Raw genomic sequence first — 12,399 nt, forward strand, 5'->3', positions numbered from 1 at the left:
TCTCTTGTTTCTTTTCTTGTGTGTGTGTGTGGGGGGGGGGGGCTAAGAAATCTATTCCTGTATGAACAGTCCAAAATAAACCAAAGTGCAGACTTGCATGTCCATGCACAGAGCTGTAAACCTAACATATTTTAGTATCCCACAGTTGATGTTCTGACCAATATTTTATATAATTACATCAAATATCATCACAATTCTCTTCTGGATAGGGTAATCGGCTCACTGCAAAGGCAAGGAAATGATGTTAGAGACTAAACCTCTTGCCCTAAACCACACAGGGAGTAAGTGCTAAATCAATGTTTATTGGAAGATCTTGAGAGGACTGCTTACAACAGGGTCACTGGGAATGTGTGTTAAAAACACAGATTCCCATATTTCCCCAGCCTTCTGAGTTCCATCTCTCTTCATGCTTGAACGTGTTCTGTTTCCACAAAGTCCTCAGCTGAGATAAACTGTATTCCTGACCCTGTTTTCTCACTAGTTAAACAAAGGAAGCTATGGGGAATGGCTCAGGGAAAAAGTATGACTTTTGCCTCTTATCCTGTTAGAGGTGCCTCCCCACAGGCTCTATAAATAACTTCTGGGTTATTCAGCAAACACCAAACATAGTACTGTCAGGAAAAGAACCAGATAAAAAAAAATTCTGCTTCTTCTTCTGCCTTTTGGACACTCTGCTTCATCAAGAAATATTTTATGGTTTTGCCATCACTGTGCAGTCTTTTTCCAATCCAGTTTTCTTGTGTTGTATGGAAGATGACCATTGTTGAGTGTGAAGAGAATGAACTGGAATGAGTCAGGATGAAAAGCACATGGTTTCTCATGAGTCAGGAACCTGCTTGGCTCTGGTCGCAGATGATGAACAAGGGAGTTAGGGACTGTTTCCATGGCATTTCTGCTACAGTTAGTGCTCATTAGTTTTATTGTAAGCATAAAAGTTATACAAAAATTAAATCATAAGGTCATTGTATAGATACCATGAAACTGGGAAGTTTGTTGAAGTATATAAGATAGGCAATATCATCCCATTTTATTTTATTTCAGGATAATCATATAATTATAGAAAATATATTTTGTATATTTTCATTTTTATAAATATATTTCATATTTATTATTTTTATATTCATATATATATGAATACACACACTGTGGTTTATCCTTCAGCCCCAAATCAGCCTATTTTAAATATGAGAAAATGGAAATTAAACAAAATAGAAAGTTGTCTCATTAGCCAGACACGTCTTTAATCCCAGCATTTGGTATACAGAACAAAACACCTTGTCTACATAGGGAGTTCCAGGACAGATAGGGCTCTCCTCTCTCAAAAATAGATAGATACATAGATAGATAGATAGATAGATAGATACATACATACATACATACATACATACATACATACATACATAGAATGAAATGCTTTATGGTTGCCTTTCAGTTAAGGGGTCATAGTATTTAAACTATTGTATAGATTCCAAACTGTATTATTTCTGCTATCCGATGATGTCTTTCTTAACTAGAATATTTTGCACAGTGTTCACTCCCTAGTGCCCTAACTTAATTTTAATTTTATGTGTGTCTATTTGAAGATGAAATGGGTTACAGCAAGCTAAGAAAATGAAGAATGGATGAAAAAAAGAAAGTTATTGGAAAAGCTAGAGAACTGTTCACATGCTAGTTTCTTAATCTACAGAGAAAGGATCAGACCTATTGTATAAGGATGACATAAAAACCGAACAAGCAGTTTTATGGGTGATTTGTCCAGATCTTTTATTGCATGGTCAAGCACTTCTCTGACATCCTGCTGGTCCTTCTGCATTAAAGCAGTTCCTCCACTCTTGTCAGGGCAGCATTTCTCTCACATATTAAGGAATGTCTCTCTGTACAGGAAGCTGGGTGGATTTTTCCATTATGAAGATAAGCACAATTCATGTTTTCTTCTGTATTCCTAGAAAGATCAATCCTACAAAAAACAAAAAAGGCAGATGTCACGATTTTTAGAAATACAAATAGATAAGGAAGCACAGGACGTGATTATTTTGCTGATCAAACTAGAGGCTTGGGGTAAAGAAACAGCATTCTCAGCTTTGAGAATCTCTCTGTCTGCTTCTGAGTACACAGTTGCAATACTGTATTACTATGTTGCTGGTAACAATTTAATACAGTGTAAGTAAAGGAGAACGTCAATGAATGCAAGGTACATGGAGGTCCAGAGGAGGAGGCACATCAGAATCTGATGTGCCAAGCAAATCTTTACCTACAATTCACCTTGGGCCAGTATGGAAAGAAGACTAGGTTTAAAATAAACAGCGAGGAAATGGGAAGCTCTTAAAGAGTCAGCAGCTAGCAGCACAACATGGCAAAATTCTCAAGGAAATGCAAGGTAGTTAAATACTGCAGTGCTGAAATGTAATAGCTCCAGGTAGATTTACGGTAGACTATTGTATGGTAATTGTGCACAAGTTTGTCTCGATTCTCCGAATCACTGTTTACAATCACAGACAAGGAAAACATGCTAAATCTACTTGGCAGACACCTATAGACGCCAACTAGTTAGCAAATGGTTGAGGTCTGTTTTGTTTTAATACTGAAATTCCAGTGAGGAGAAACTGGTAAGGTGCTCACAGATAAGCAGATGGGAAAGTGCAGAAAGCAGCAAGAACTGTGAAGACGTGAAGTGGTGAAGAGAAAACAGAGTGGGTGTGTGCTGAAAGGAGCCTAAGGGGCTAAGTTCATTTCCAGCCGCATATATAGCAGGGCTTGAGTCTAGTCGGATATCAAAGGGAGGAGAGGCCACTGGTCCTGGGAAGGCTGGATACGCCAGTATAGGGGAAAGTCAGGGTGGGGAGGCAGGAGGGATTGGGTAGGTGGGGGAGCACCCTCATAGAAGCAGGGGAAGGGGTGTTGGGATAGGGGTCTCCTAGAGGGGAAACCAGGAAAGGTGATAACATTTGAAATGTAAATAAAGAAAATACCCAAGGAAAGAAAAAGAAAAGAATCAGATCAAGTTTCACACACACACACACACACACACACACACACACACACACACACACACGGGCGTGGACAGAGAGAGAGAGAGAGAGAGAGAGAGAGAGAGAGAGAGAGTGAGAGAGAGAGAGAGAGAGAGAGAGAGAGAGAGAGAGAGAGAATTGAAGTGAATAGGGGCGATATGAAAATGAATCACTACTTACATAAGAGGGGGAGAGGGAGGAGGAGAGAGTAAAACTGCCCATCAGGGCTCTCTGGTTAGGAGTAGGGCACACATGACTGGCAGCTACAACCCACAGTAGAATAGAGGCATCTCAACTTTCAGGCCACTTGTGTTCAACAAGAAAGATCTGGGAGTCAAAACTTTGAACAATGCCTTCAAGCAGAACTTCCAGGGACTTACGAATTATTGTGAAGAACTGAGCTGTCTTCCCACATCCAGTCTTTCTTAGAGTTCTGGCGTGATAATCCAATCCAACGGACTGAAGTAATCCTGTCTGTGATGTATTTCTGTTGCAAGCATAAATCCATACCATGGTAAGTCCCTCCACAGCACTGTGTGATAGTGTAACACAATTTCATGATAAAGCCTTTCACAAACAACCAGAATTATGCGTCTGTGTTGGTGTAATGGATTGTGTCTCATGTCTAGGATTTTGCTAATTTGAATTGTTTTGAGATATTAAAAAGTGTATAGAGCATATGAGAAATTGTATTAAACAGGTAATATGCTAGTCTTCCTAGGGTATTTATACTGTATGTTTATATTCCCTAACTATTGAAGATTTGAGTCCCAGGAAGATTTCTAAATATGGTTCAAGTGGGGGGAAATGCATCAAATACAAATGGCAACAATTATGCTGTTGATGAGCTTTTCCATCCCTGAAATTAAGTTCTTGGATTGCATTGATTATCTTATATATACGAATGTTAATTTGTTTCAATTGGATGGATAAAAAGAAACTATAGATGTCTTTCCCAGCGGAATTAGTAAATAGCATGCATGACCCTTCTCAATTTACTTTTTTCTATGCTTTCAACTTTCAGATAGATTCTCACTGTGTAGCCCGGGCTGGCCGCAAACATTTGATCCTAGCCTAAGCTATAACTACAAAAACATGCACCTCGACATCTGGCTCTGATTCACTTTTTTTCTGCCTAGTTATAATTTAGTTTGTTTGTTGGTTGGTTGATGGGTTTTAAGTTAGGTCATTTCAGTTTTATAGAGTACATAGATTCAGATCCTGGAGTGGTTCTGGTATACATTGATGGACTATTAGATGAACGGACAATCAATCTCTTAGAAAGAAAAGCAAAAGGAAGCCATGTGTTCATAACGCCTTTATGCATTGCAGGATAGCAGGTAAGAATCCACATATGGAAATCAATGACAACAATTGGTTTGAGCTTGCCGACAGACGTGACCATCAGAATAACAGTCCACTGGAGGTATTGTAAATCTTACTTCCCTAAAGTGTGAGCCACCCACCAGCTTTCCACTGGTTCATTAACTGCTGATCTTTTGTTTAAAACATATCCTCACTGCCCAAGATGCCTCTTTGGGACTTGATAGAAAAATCCAACCGATATTTAACTTTAATGTCTTCTCAAAAAGATAGTACTTCTTAACTTTAATCTCGTCTAAAAAATGATATCATTTCTTTGTTATATTACAGATGTTCAAGTGCTATAGCCTGGAGTGTCTCCAGTTGATCCCTTTATGATGGAGTTTGATGTGCTAGAGCACTCCCCTGTTTTGACTGAGTCTGTTTATTTAGTTAATTTAATTTTTAAACTTCTCTGTGAGCTGGTCTTACAGCAAAGAGAAGCAAGTCAGGCAAACTGGGATAAGTGTGATGGGAACATCCCGGGCAGTCTCATCCAGTGTCTGAGCCAGTGTCCACTTTCACTGTTATGGCGGTCCACAACAATTCAATCTTACTGAAACTCTTCAGCGATATTCTGGATTGAATATTTAAGCTCCGCAGTTCTTACCAAGCTTCCTCGAGTTCTCAGAGGAGCCCACAGTGCAAAACATTAAGAATCACATGAAAAAGTAAAGTGGATTCCGTGTTTCCTTTGCAATCTTTCTCCTTAGTGTTCCCAAATGCTTGACACAGGACCCTCCTTACCAGGGTGCTCTGGCTGGCGGTCTTCACAAGAGTTGCATTCTGCTCAGAGCAAAACAGCTTGCTCTCTTCCCATGTTAGGTTACGCCTGAAGAACCCATAGCAACTGTCTCCATGGTATCTCCACTTTGTGGCACAGGGGCTGCACTTGTGCTCTGAAGGTGAGACCGAGAATGGGGCTGTCAAAAATCTGGCCAAAGCTTTTCCCACCTGCAGCATTCCTGCTCCGGTGGGCCTCCCTCTAGTTACCGTGACAGATGTGTGCTGCACATCAGAGATGTTTCCAAGCCAGACTTACCAAAAGCGCTCTTAGTCTTAATTTCTGATTGTCTAATCAACTCCTGGCAGAATTTCTTGGCCAATTGTTGCAGAGTGGCTGAGAGATTTTCCTTTTCGGCCAGTAGATATTTTTGCTGTGTGACTGCTAGATGTAGAGATGAGATAAATTATACCTGGGTCTCAAGGTCAGAAAGATGATGGCAGGATTCTTGTGTGAACTTTCATGTCTATAAACCTGCTGGTAGCTAAAGAGTTCACCAGATACAAAAACTCAATGAATACTGAAAAGGGAAATTAAAAGGGCTGCGTAAAGAGTGTGGGAATCGACTGGCTATGAGAGTCCCGAGGTGAAATCACGTGACTGAGGCAGCTGTTCCAATATTTCCTGGACAGGTTTCTAAGCGGGCTTTATAGTGATGAGAAGCCTTGTGTTTTGTATTCTGTTCTAAATATAACACTTTCAGTGTATGTTTGGATGACTATTCTAACTATGTAGAACAGTGGTTCTTAACCTGTAGGTTGTAACCCATTGGGTCAAACAACCCTTTCACAGAGGTGGCATATCAGATATACTGCATATCAAATATTTACATTATCATTCACAGTAGCAAAATTACAGTTAGGAAGTAGCAATGAACATAATTTCATTGTTGGAGGTTACTATAACACGAAGAACCGTGTTAAAGGGTGGAAGCATTAGGAAGGCTGAGAACCCCTTGGATAGAAATTCAGGTAGATACATACATAGACTGCAGTCTGATTAGTTTTGCTGCCTGGTTTCTTATTTCCAAGTTCCTTATGAAACATTTTAAATTAAGAAAAATAATGTTACAATGTTTAAAATGCTTTCAGATCCATGTAAACAACATAAGGAGTAAGGGATTCTAAAATGTATTTAAAGCAGGAAGATAAATTAGCAACACAAATTATGACATGACCTTATAAAGTTTTATTATTAGAAAGTCATGATCAGAAAACCAATGTGTCAGTAAATAAAATGGGATGGAGTGTATTTTATATAGATAGACTAGAACAAGCAAGATTTCATATAGGAAGACACAGGCTTTATTTTTGAAATTAGGAAAATTCTAGATTGCTCAGGCCTCAGATTAAGCAAGGCAGAGAGGGAGAAAGATAGCTTGGATCCATAGTAAGGAGGAATCTTAAATGTCAGCAATACATTCTGAAAGTAATTTTAACTAAAGAAAAAAACTAAAGGTGATTTGAACAAGAGCAGGGGGAGGGGGAGGGGAGGTCTCTCCCTTCTGAGTTTTCACCCTATGAGGCTATGTCCACAGCAGTGTTCAGGACAATCAGAATAGGTGACAAACAGAGGAGCGAAAACATTTAGGAAGCTTAGTATAGTACACCAGGAACTCGTGGCTATTGTTTTCCTTGGATCAAAACCCTGGCAAGGAGCCAGTACTTACACATGATCCCCAGAGCCACGAGTCCAGCAACCAGCCCCATGGATGAGATCAGCAGAATTAAAGCCGTCACACGCCACCAAGAAGAGGCAGGCTCAGCTGTGGGGGGACAGAAAAGACGCAAGCAGAAGGCTGTCAGGCTATCCTGGGCATCTCAGGATTGTCTAAGTATCATAAACACTACGGCAAGCTATGTGTGAGAGAGCAAAGTTACCCACACTCGGGACATAGAGGCAGGAGGGTCAAGAGTTCAAAGCCAGTCTTGACTACATAGCAAATTCAGTGCCAGTCTAGACGATTTGAGATCCTGTCTGAAAGCCTGACAAAACGTGGGCTAGTAATATAGCTTAGCAGATAAGATGCATAAGCCTGACAACCAGGTTTGAGCCCTAGGATACAGGTGAGAGGAAGGAACCTGTCATCTTCATTGCATTGGTGACAATCCTCAATGAGAATGGTCTAATTTACACCACCCATTCATCTCCATTCTCTGTGGCTTATTCTCTGTCCAGTCTAAAATGTAACTGGCTGCCAAGGCCACATCTGTTTGGGGGTTTTAGTTGTTGTTTTTGCTTTTTGTTTTTGCATCCCCATGCCAATTACCAGCTTTGGCATCTGTGGGATGGGTAAACTGAGGCAGGCGGCTGATGGGAGTCAGTGCTTAAAGCTGCTGGCAGGGTTCAGTCCAGATACCGACAGAGGCTTCTACCTAAGGCAGCCAGTGATTAGAGAATACTCAGCAGACTTCTCTCTGAGGGAAGAGAGAAGGGGTTGGCACTCTCTGTGACCATCGAAAAACCCTAAACTCTTTTGACTCTTTGGGGCCAGCAAGAAAGAAAAGAAAAGAAAGAAAAAAAATCATACATATATGTACATATACATGCACAATGAGGGGATGGAGCCAAAGATAGACTTCAGTAACTCAATACATACAAATATGCACATGCATGCAGACAGACAAACATATTCACACACAGAATGAATGGAGCAAAATTCCAGCATTCAGGCTCCAAACATTTCATATATACAGATACATAAATATATATGCATAATTGGTGGATGGAGCAGGCTCCAACACACACCCAGAAAGCCCTGTGTGTGTGTGTGTGTGTGTGTGTGTGTGTATTATCATATAATAATATATACACACACACAGATTTAATGGATGGAACAAAGTTCTACACACTCTTACATTTTTACACATATACAGGCATACACATACATGTATACTTACATACTTGAAGGGCAGAAGAAACAATGTTCCAGCACACTCCTATACATACTTCACACATATGCATACATACACATAGTAGGTGGAGGTGGAAGAAACAACGTTCCAACAACTTTATTCTTTCTCCCATAGCTTATACATCCCACCAAAATCTTTCAAGCAGGATAAAATTATAACATGATTACATTCTAGTTTTCTTCTAGCAAATGTCTATAAAAAAGTATGTTTTCCAATAACCTTTACAAGAAATATCATTACATAGTACAGGTAAAGGAAACAAATTATTCCCAGGAATCCATGTACATTTGTAACTAAGCAACTTGTTATAGATTAACAAAGCATAAGCAAGCAAGGTGGTTTTCTCAGCCAGTTTCTCTCACTAGCACGCAGCAATTTGGGCTTACATGCGCGCTCGTGAGTACACACACACACACGCACACACACAAACACACACACACACGATTAATTACTTTACTATTTATCTTTAAAAGTAATCTTATAAGGATCTTAAAAGAATCACAAATCTAAACTTTTATATAAAATCAGTCATATCTACTTTAAACCCTCAATACATATCTACTTAATAATATTATATTAGGGAGCTGAGGGCAAAAATGGGTATAAGAAATCAATCAGCAGCAGGCCAGCCTCAGTGAGAGTCATTGTTCAGAGCTGCCATTGTTCTTGTTCCCTGACCATAAAGTGTCCCCGGCTTAAGTAATGAGACTGTGCCTTTCTGAACTTCAGATTGTTCCCTAGCAGTAGCAAAAGCATCTTAACCTAGCTTCACCAACAATTTTATTTATCCGAATGTTTTCTAAAGGTGGTGGTCATTGCTGACAATCTATATCTCTAAATTCTTTTCTAGAGTGGTGGTTGAATCATTAATCTGCTGGAGCAGAAATACCTAAAGAGATCAAGCATTATTTGTAAGTGGTAGAGACACTATCCGGTGAGGGGCTGGAAGTTTTTTATACAGTTCTTAGATCAAGATGGATGCGAAGGCAGCAAGCAGAACAGACCTTCATAATGGCATGAAGTCCTCAGGACACAGAATCCTCTCTGGGTGATACCCATTGTGGCTATGCTAACAGGCAGGCCACATACCATGGGTTCTAAAGCCATTTGTCGTTCTTCCTGCATGGCCCTCAGCATCCCTGTTCTCCTCCTCAATTACTTTCATAGGCAACAAGTGGAGAATTGTGTCTCCTGCTGCTCAGAAATCTGATGTTGTTTTCAAAAGGATTAAAAAACATAATTTTATGTTGCAGAAATGTTTATGTATGAAATGTTTACATATTGAACGACACTATGACCCAATGACTTTATATCATTTTAAACAGAAAAAAAAAGACTTCAGATGATAACACACTTCTCTCCAGAACATTTAAAAAACAAACCTCATTTTTTTTCAAGGTGAGTCCCGCAACAAATGTATTCCTTTAAAATGTGAAGACATTTGTCAGACATTTGAGTTTTCAAACTGTCCTTCTCTTTGACCCACCAGCTTCTGAGCCGCCAGTATTGCATTCTAAAAGCCTTAGTACAATGTTGCCTCTTCTGTGTTTACTGCCTGTATTCTAACTATGTCTGCAGCAGCTTCTGTAGGCCCCACTCACATGCTTCAGAGAAAGAATATCATTCAGGAAAACACAAATGAATTTGTGCACCCAGTCACTAGGAGAGAGACAGAGTAGGAGTGAGCTATTTCAGTAATGCTGAATGACCCTTCTTACCTGAGCTGAGAGCTTGTTTCCGGGGCTTGATGTTTAAGGTGATATATCCATCTTCATCCTGCATGGTTCCCCTTGAACTGCCAGGAGCTCAAAGCTCAGTGACTTTTGCAGAACTCACCCAGCGTCCCCTCTTAGGATTTCAGCCTGGGATCCTTCTCTCTCGCTGCCGTGGAGCCATGTGTATCAGAACACTTGGGTTTTGTTTTGCTTTGTCTTGTTTTCCAGGAAGCCCTTTCATGGATGTTCAGAGATACGTGGACTTGAACCTAAAAACAAAAATAATAATAACTTGTGGTGAAAGAGTAGATGCGGGGCTCACTTCCTGCTTTCTTATCTTTAACTCCGAGGGAAGGGATGTTCCGTTGTGAGAGAGTATCCTGCCAAACGACAAAGTTCACGCTTCATCTTAACCCTAGGAAAGCTCGAAATATATCACTTAAGTGAACTGACTCCTTATAAAAGCTCATGGATTAAAAATACCAGTAGACATACAGCATATACTGTGACTTCAAATCTAATATCATCTGGTGTGAAATTAGACACTTAGAATCATATATTAGAAAGCACGTCTCCTTTATATGACCTAAAATTCACTCAAATTCTTGCATCCAATGTAAGTCATTTTATTTAAAAAAATTTTTTTGAGGGCTGCTTAGTCCTAGACCCTGAGGGAGAAAATATCAAGTAAATATAAAACTCAAGACAATATACTTTCCTCAGATAATATTTGTACTTCAAAATTAGTTTCTTGGAAAAAAAAAAACTAGACTTCAATGAGATTGTTTGAGAGTGGTTTTGCCCAGCGACAACTATTTGCAGGAGGGGGATGCTGGTTTCCATTCAATCACAATGTAATAAGTGCTCCATCATTTAGCTCTACAGAAATGGACTTTACATAATTACGTTGGCTTACACTGACAGCAGCTACAGGAGCGCCATACAGAGCTAACTAGCGTGGTTATTGCAGGAACATTGGTGTGGATGCTGCCTGTCTTGACAATAGCTTAGCACTCATTTAAATTTATAGCAGGTAGTTCTACTAAATCTGCATGGCTGGTGAAATACCCTCTGTCAAAGCTCCTGGCACCTGGCATTTATCTTGGGAGTGATCATAGCACTGCCCTTCTGCCTTGTTAAGAGAATCCAGTTTCCACATTTCACCATGGCCACCATTGAGGGCCTGTTGCCAGGGGTTTGCTTGCCCCTCTTCCTTTTGGTGTCTTCTACATGGCTTTATTTCTTTTCCTCCTCACTCTCCACTTCGCTCTCAGAATTTTGTCAACTCACTGCAAGGATTCCACATTTTCAAATGCCTTTCACTCACACCTCAAATGACTTCAAAAAGCCAGCAGACTATTCACCAATGGTTGGGGCTGTTTGCATAGCTTCCATTTCAGTCAAAGATCCTCCATCTTCCTGTCAGAGGGGGATATACTAACAGCCTTCCAGCAAAGTCTGGGATCAGTTTGACCTCTTCCTTCCTTTACCCATATCTACTATCCAACTGAGTTCAAGCACACTTTCTTCCCCTACTGTCTTATTTCAGTGTCTTTACTAAACTACATACAGAAGTAATACAATGTAAGTGAATGAATAATTTCAGCTTAATGAAGAGAAAAGGGAAGCTTTATAATTCTAAAGACACCTTTTCCAGTAAAGTTTCACTCCATTCTCTTAGAAATGAAATTAGTCCCATTAAAAATGTAATCAGTTCTTTTTATGAGGTGCAAACCCCTTTAGTTCTTTCAGTCCTTTCTCTAACTGCCCCCAGTTTGGAGACCCTGTGCTCAGTCCAATGGTTGGCTGTGAGCATCCTCCTCTGCTTTCGTCAAGTTCTGGCAGAGCCTCTCAGGAGACAGCTCATCAGGCTCCTCTCAGCATGCACTTCTTGGCATCAGCAATAGAGGAGAGGCCCTTGGTCCTGTGAAGGGTCAATACCCCAGTATAGGGGAATGCTACTGCAGGGAGGTGCGAATGGGCGGATGAGTGGTGGAGTACCCTCATAGAAGCAAGGGGAGAGAGGATGGGATAGGGGAGTTCCAGAGGGGAAACCTGAAAAGGGGATAACACTTGAAATTTAAATAAAATATCCAATAAAAACAAACAAAAACAAACAAAGTGAGAAGCAAGAAAATGTAGGTCAACATGTTTCCTGATTGCCCAAAGGCAACTAACTGGTTTGGAGAAGAAATGCTTCTGAGATTGGGTAGGGAAAAAAATGTAATCAGTGAATTAAATTAAATATGTAACTCTGAGCTCCATGGACATAGGAAATTGTAGTACATATTTTCTTATTAATTAATGTAAACCTTAAGAAGTAATTAAACATAATAATTACTTTGCTTTAAGTTTCTAGATTTCCCGAGTCTTATACAACAGGGTTAATTATTAAAGAGTCCTGTTTACTCTTGTAAACCACAAGGACACCTTTTCCAGTAAAGTTTCACTACATTCTCTTAGAAATAAAATTAGTCCCATTGAAAATGTAATCAGTTCTTCCTATGGGGTGCAAACCCCTTTAGCTCTTTCAGTCCTTACTTTACTTTACAGGTCTATTAGTTCATGGAACTATACTTTAAAAGGCAAAAGAAGATAGGCCTGAGATGAGTAAA

At 39.9% G+C, this 12,399-nt stretch overlaps 1 protein-coding gene across 3 annotated transcripts; it reads right to left on the bottom strand.

The window, feature by feature from the left end:
* Positions 1–1,738: 1,738 nt before the first annotated feature.
* Clec1b (C-type lectin domain family 1 member B) lies at positions 1,739–10,070 on the bottom strand. Of its 3 annotated transcripts, XM_032907362.1 has the most exons (6): positions 9,788–10,070; positions 6,824–6,919; positions 5,413–5,538; positions 5,118–5,269; positions 3,389–3,495; positions 1,739–1,957 (listed from the first exon to the last, which is right to left on the bottom strand). In XM_032907362.1, exons 1-6 carry the CDS (start codon positions 9,849–9,851, stop codon positions 1,813–1,815), a joined length of 690 nt encoding a protein of 229 aa, XP_032763253.1. In that variant the 5' UTR covers positions 9,852–10,070; the 3' UTR covers positions 1,739–1,812. The 3 variants fall into 3 exon arrangements, 2 of the variants coding, with proteins under 2 accessions (XP_032763253.1, XP_032763254.1); XR_004388342.1 differs by lacking the exons at positions 5,118–5,269; positions 5,413–5,538; positions 6,824–6,919 and having other exon boundaries at positions 9,788–9,972; XM_032907363.1 differs by lacking the exons at positions 1,739–1,957; positions 5,118–5,269; positions 6,824–6,919 and having other exon boundaries at positions 3,434–3,495; positions 9,788–9,936.
* Positions 10,071–12,399: the final 2,329 nt, after the last annotated feature.

Source organism: Rattus rattus, chromosome 6 (assembly GCF_011064425.1).
Source record: "Rattus rattus isolate New Zealand chromosome 6, Rrattus_CSIRO_v1, whole genome shotgun sequence".
NCBI lineage: Eukaryota > Metazoa > Chordata > Mammalia > Rodentia > Muridae > Rattus > Rattus rattus.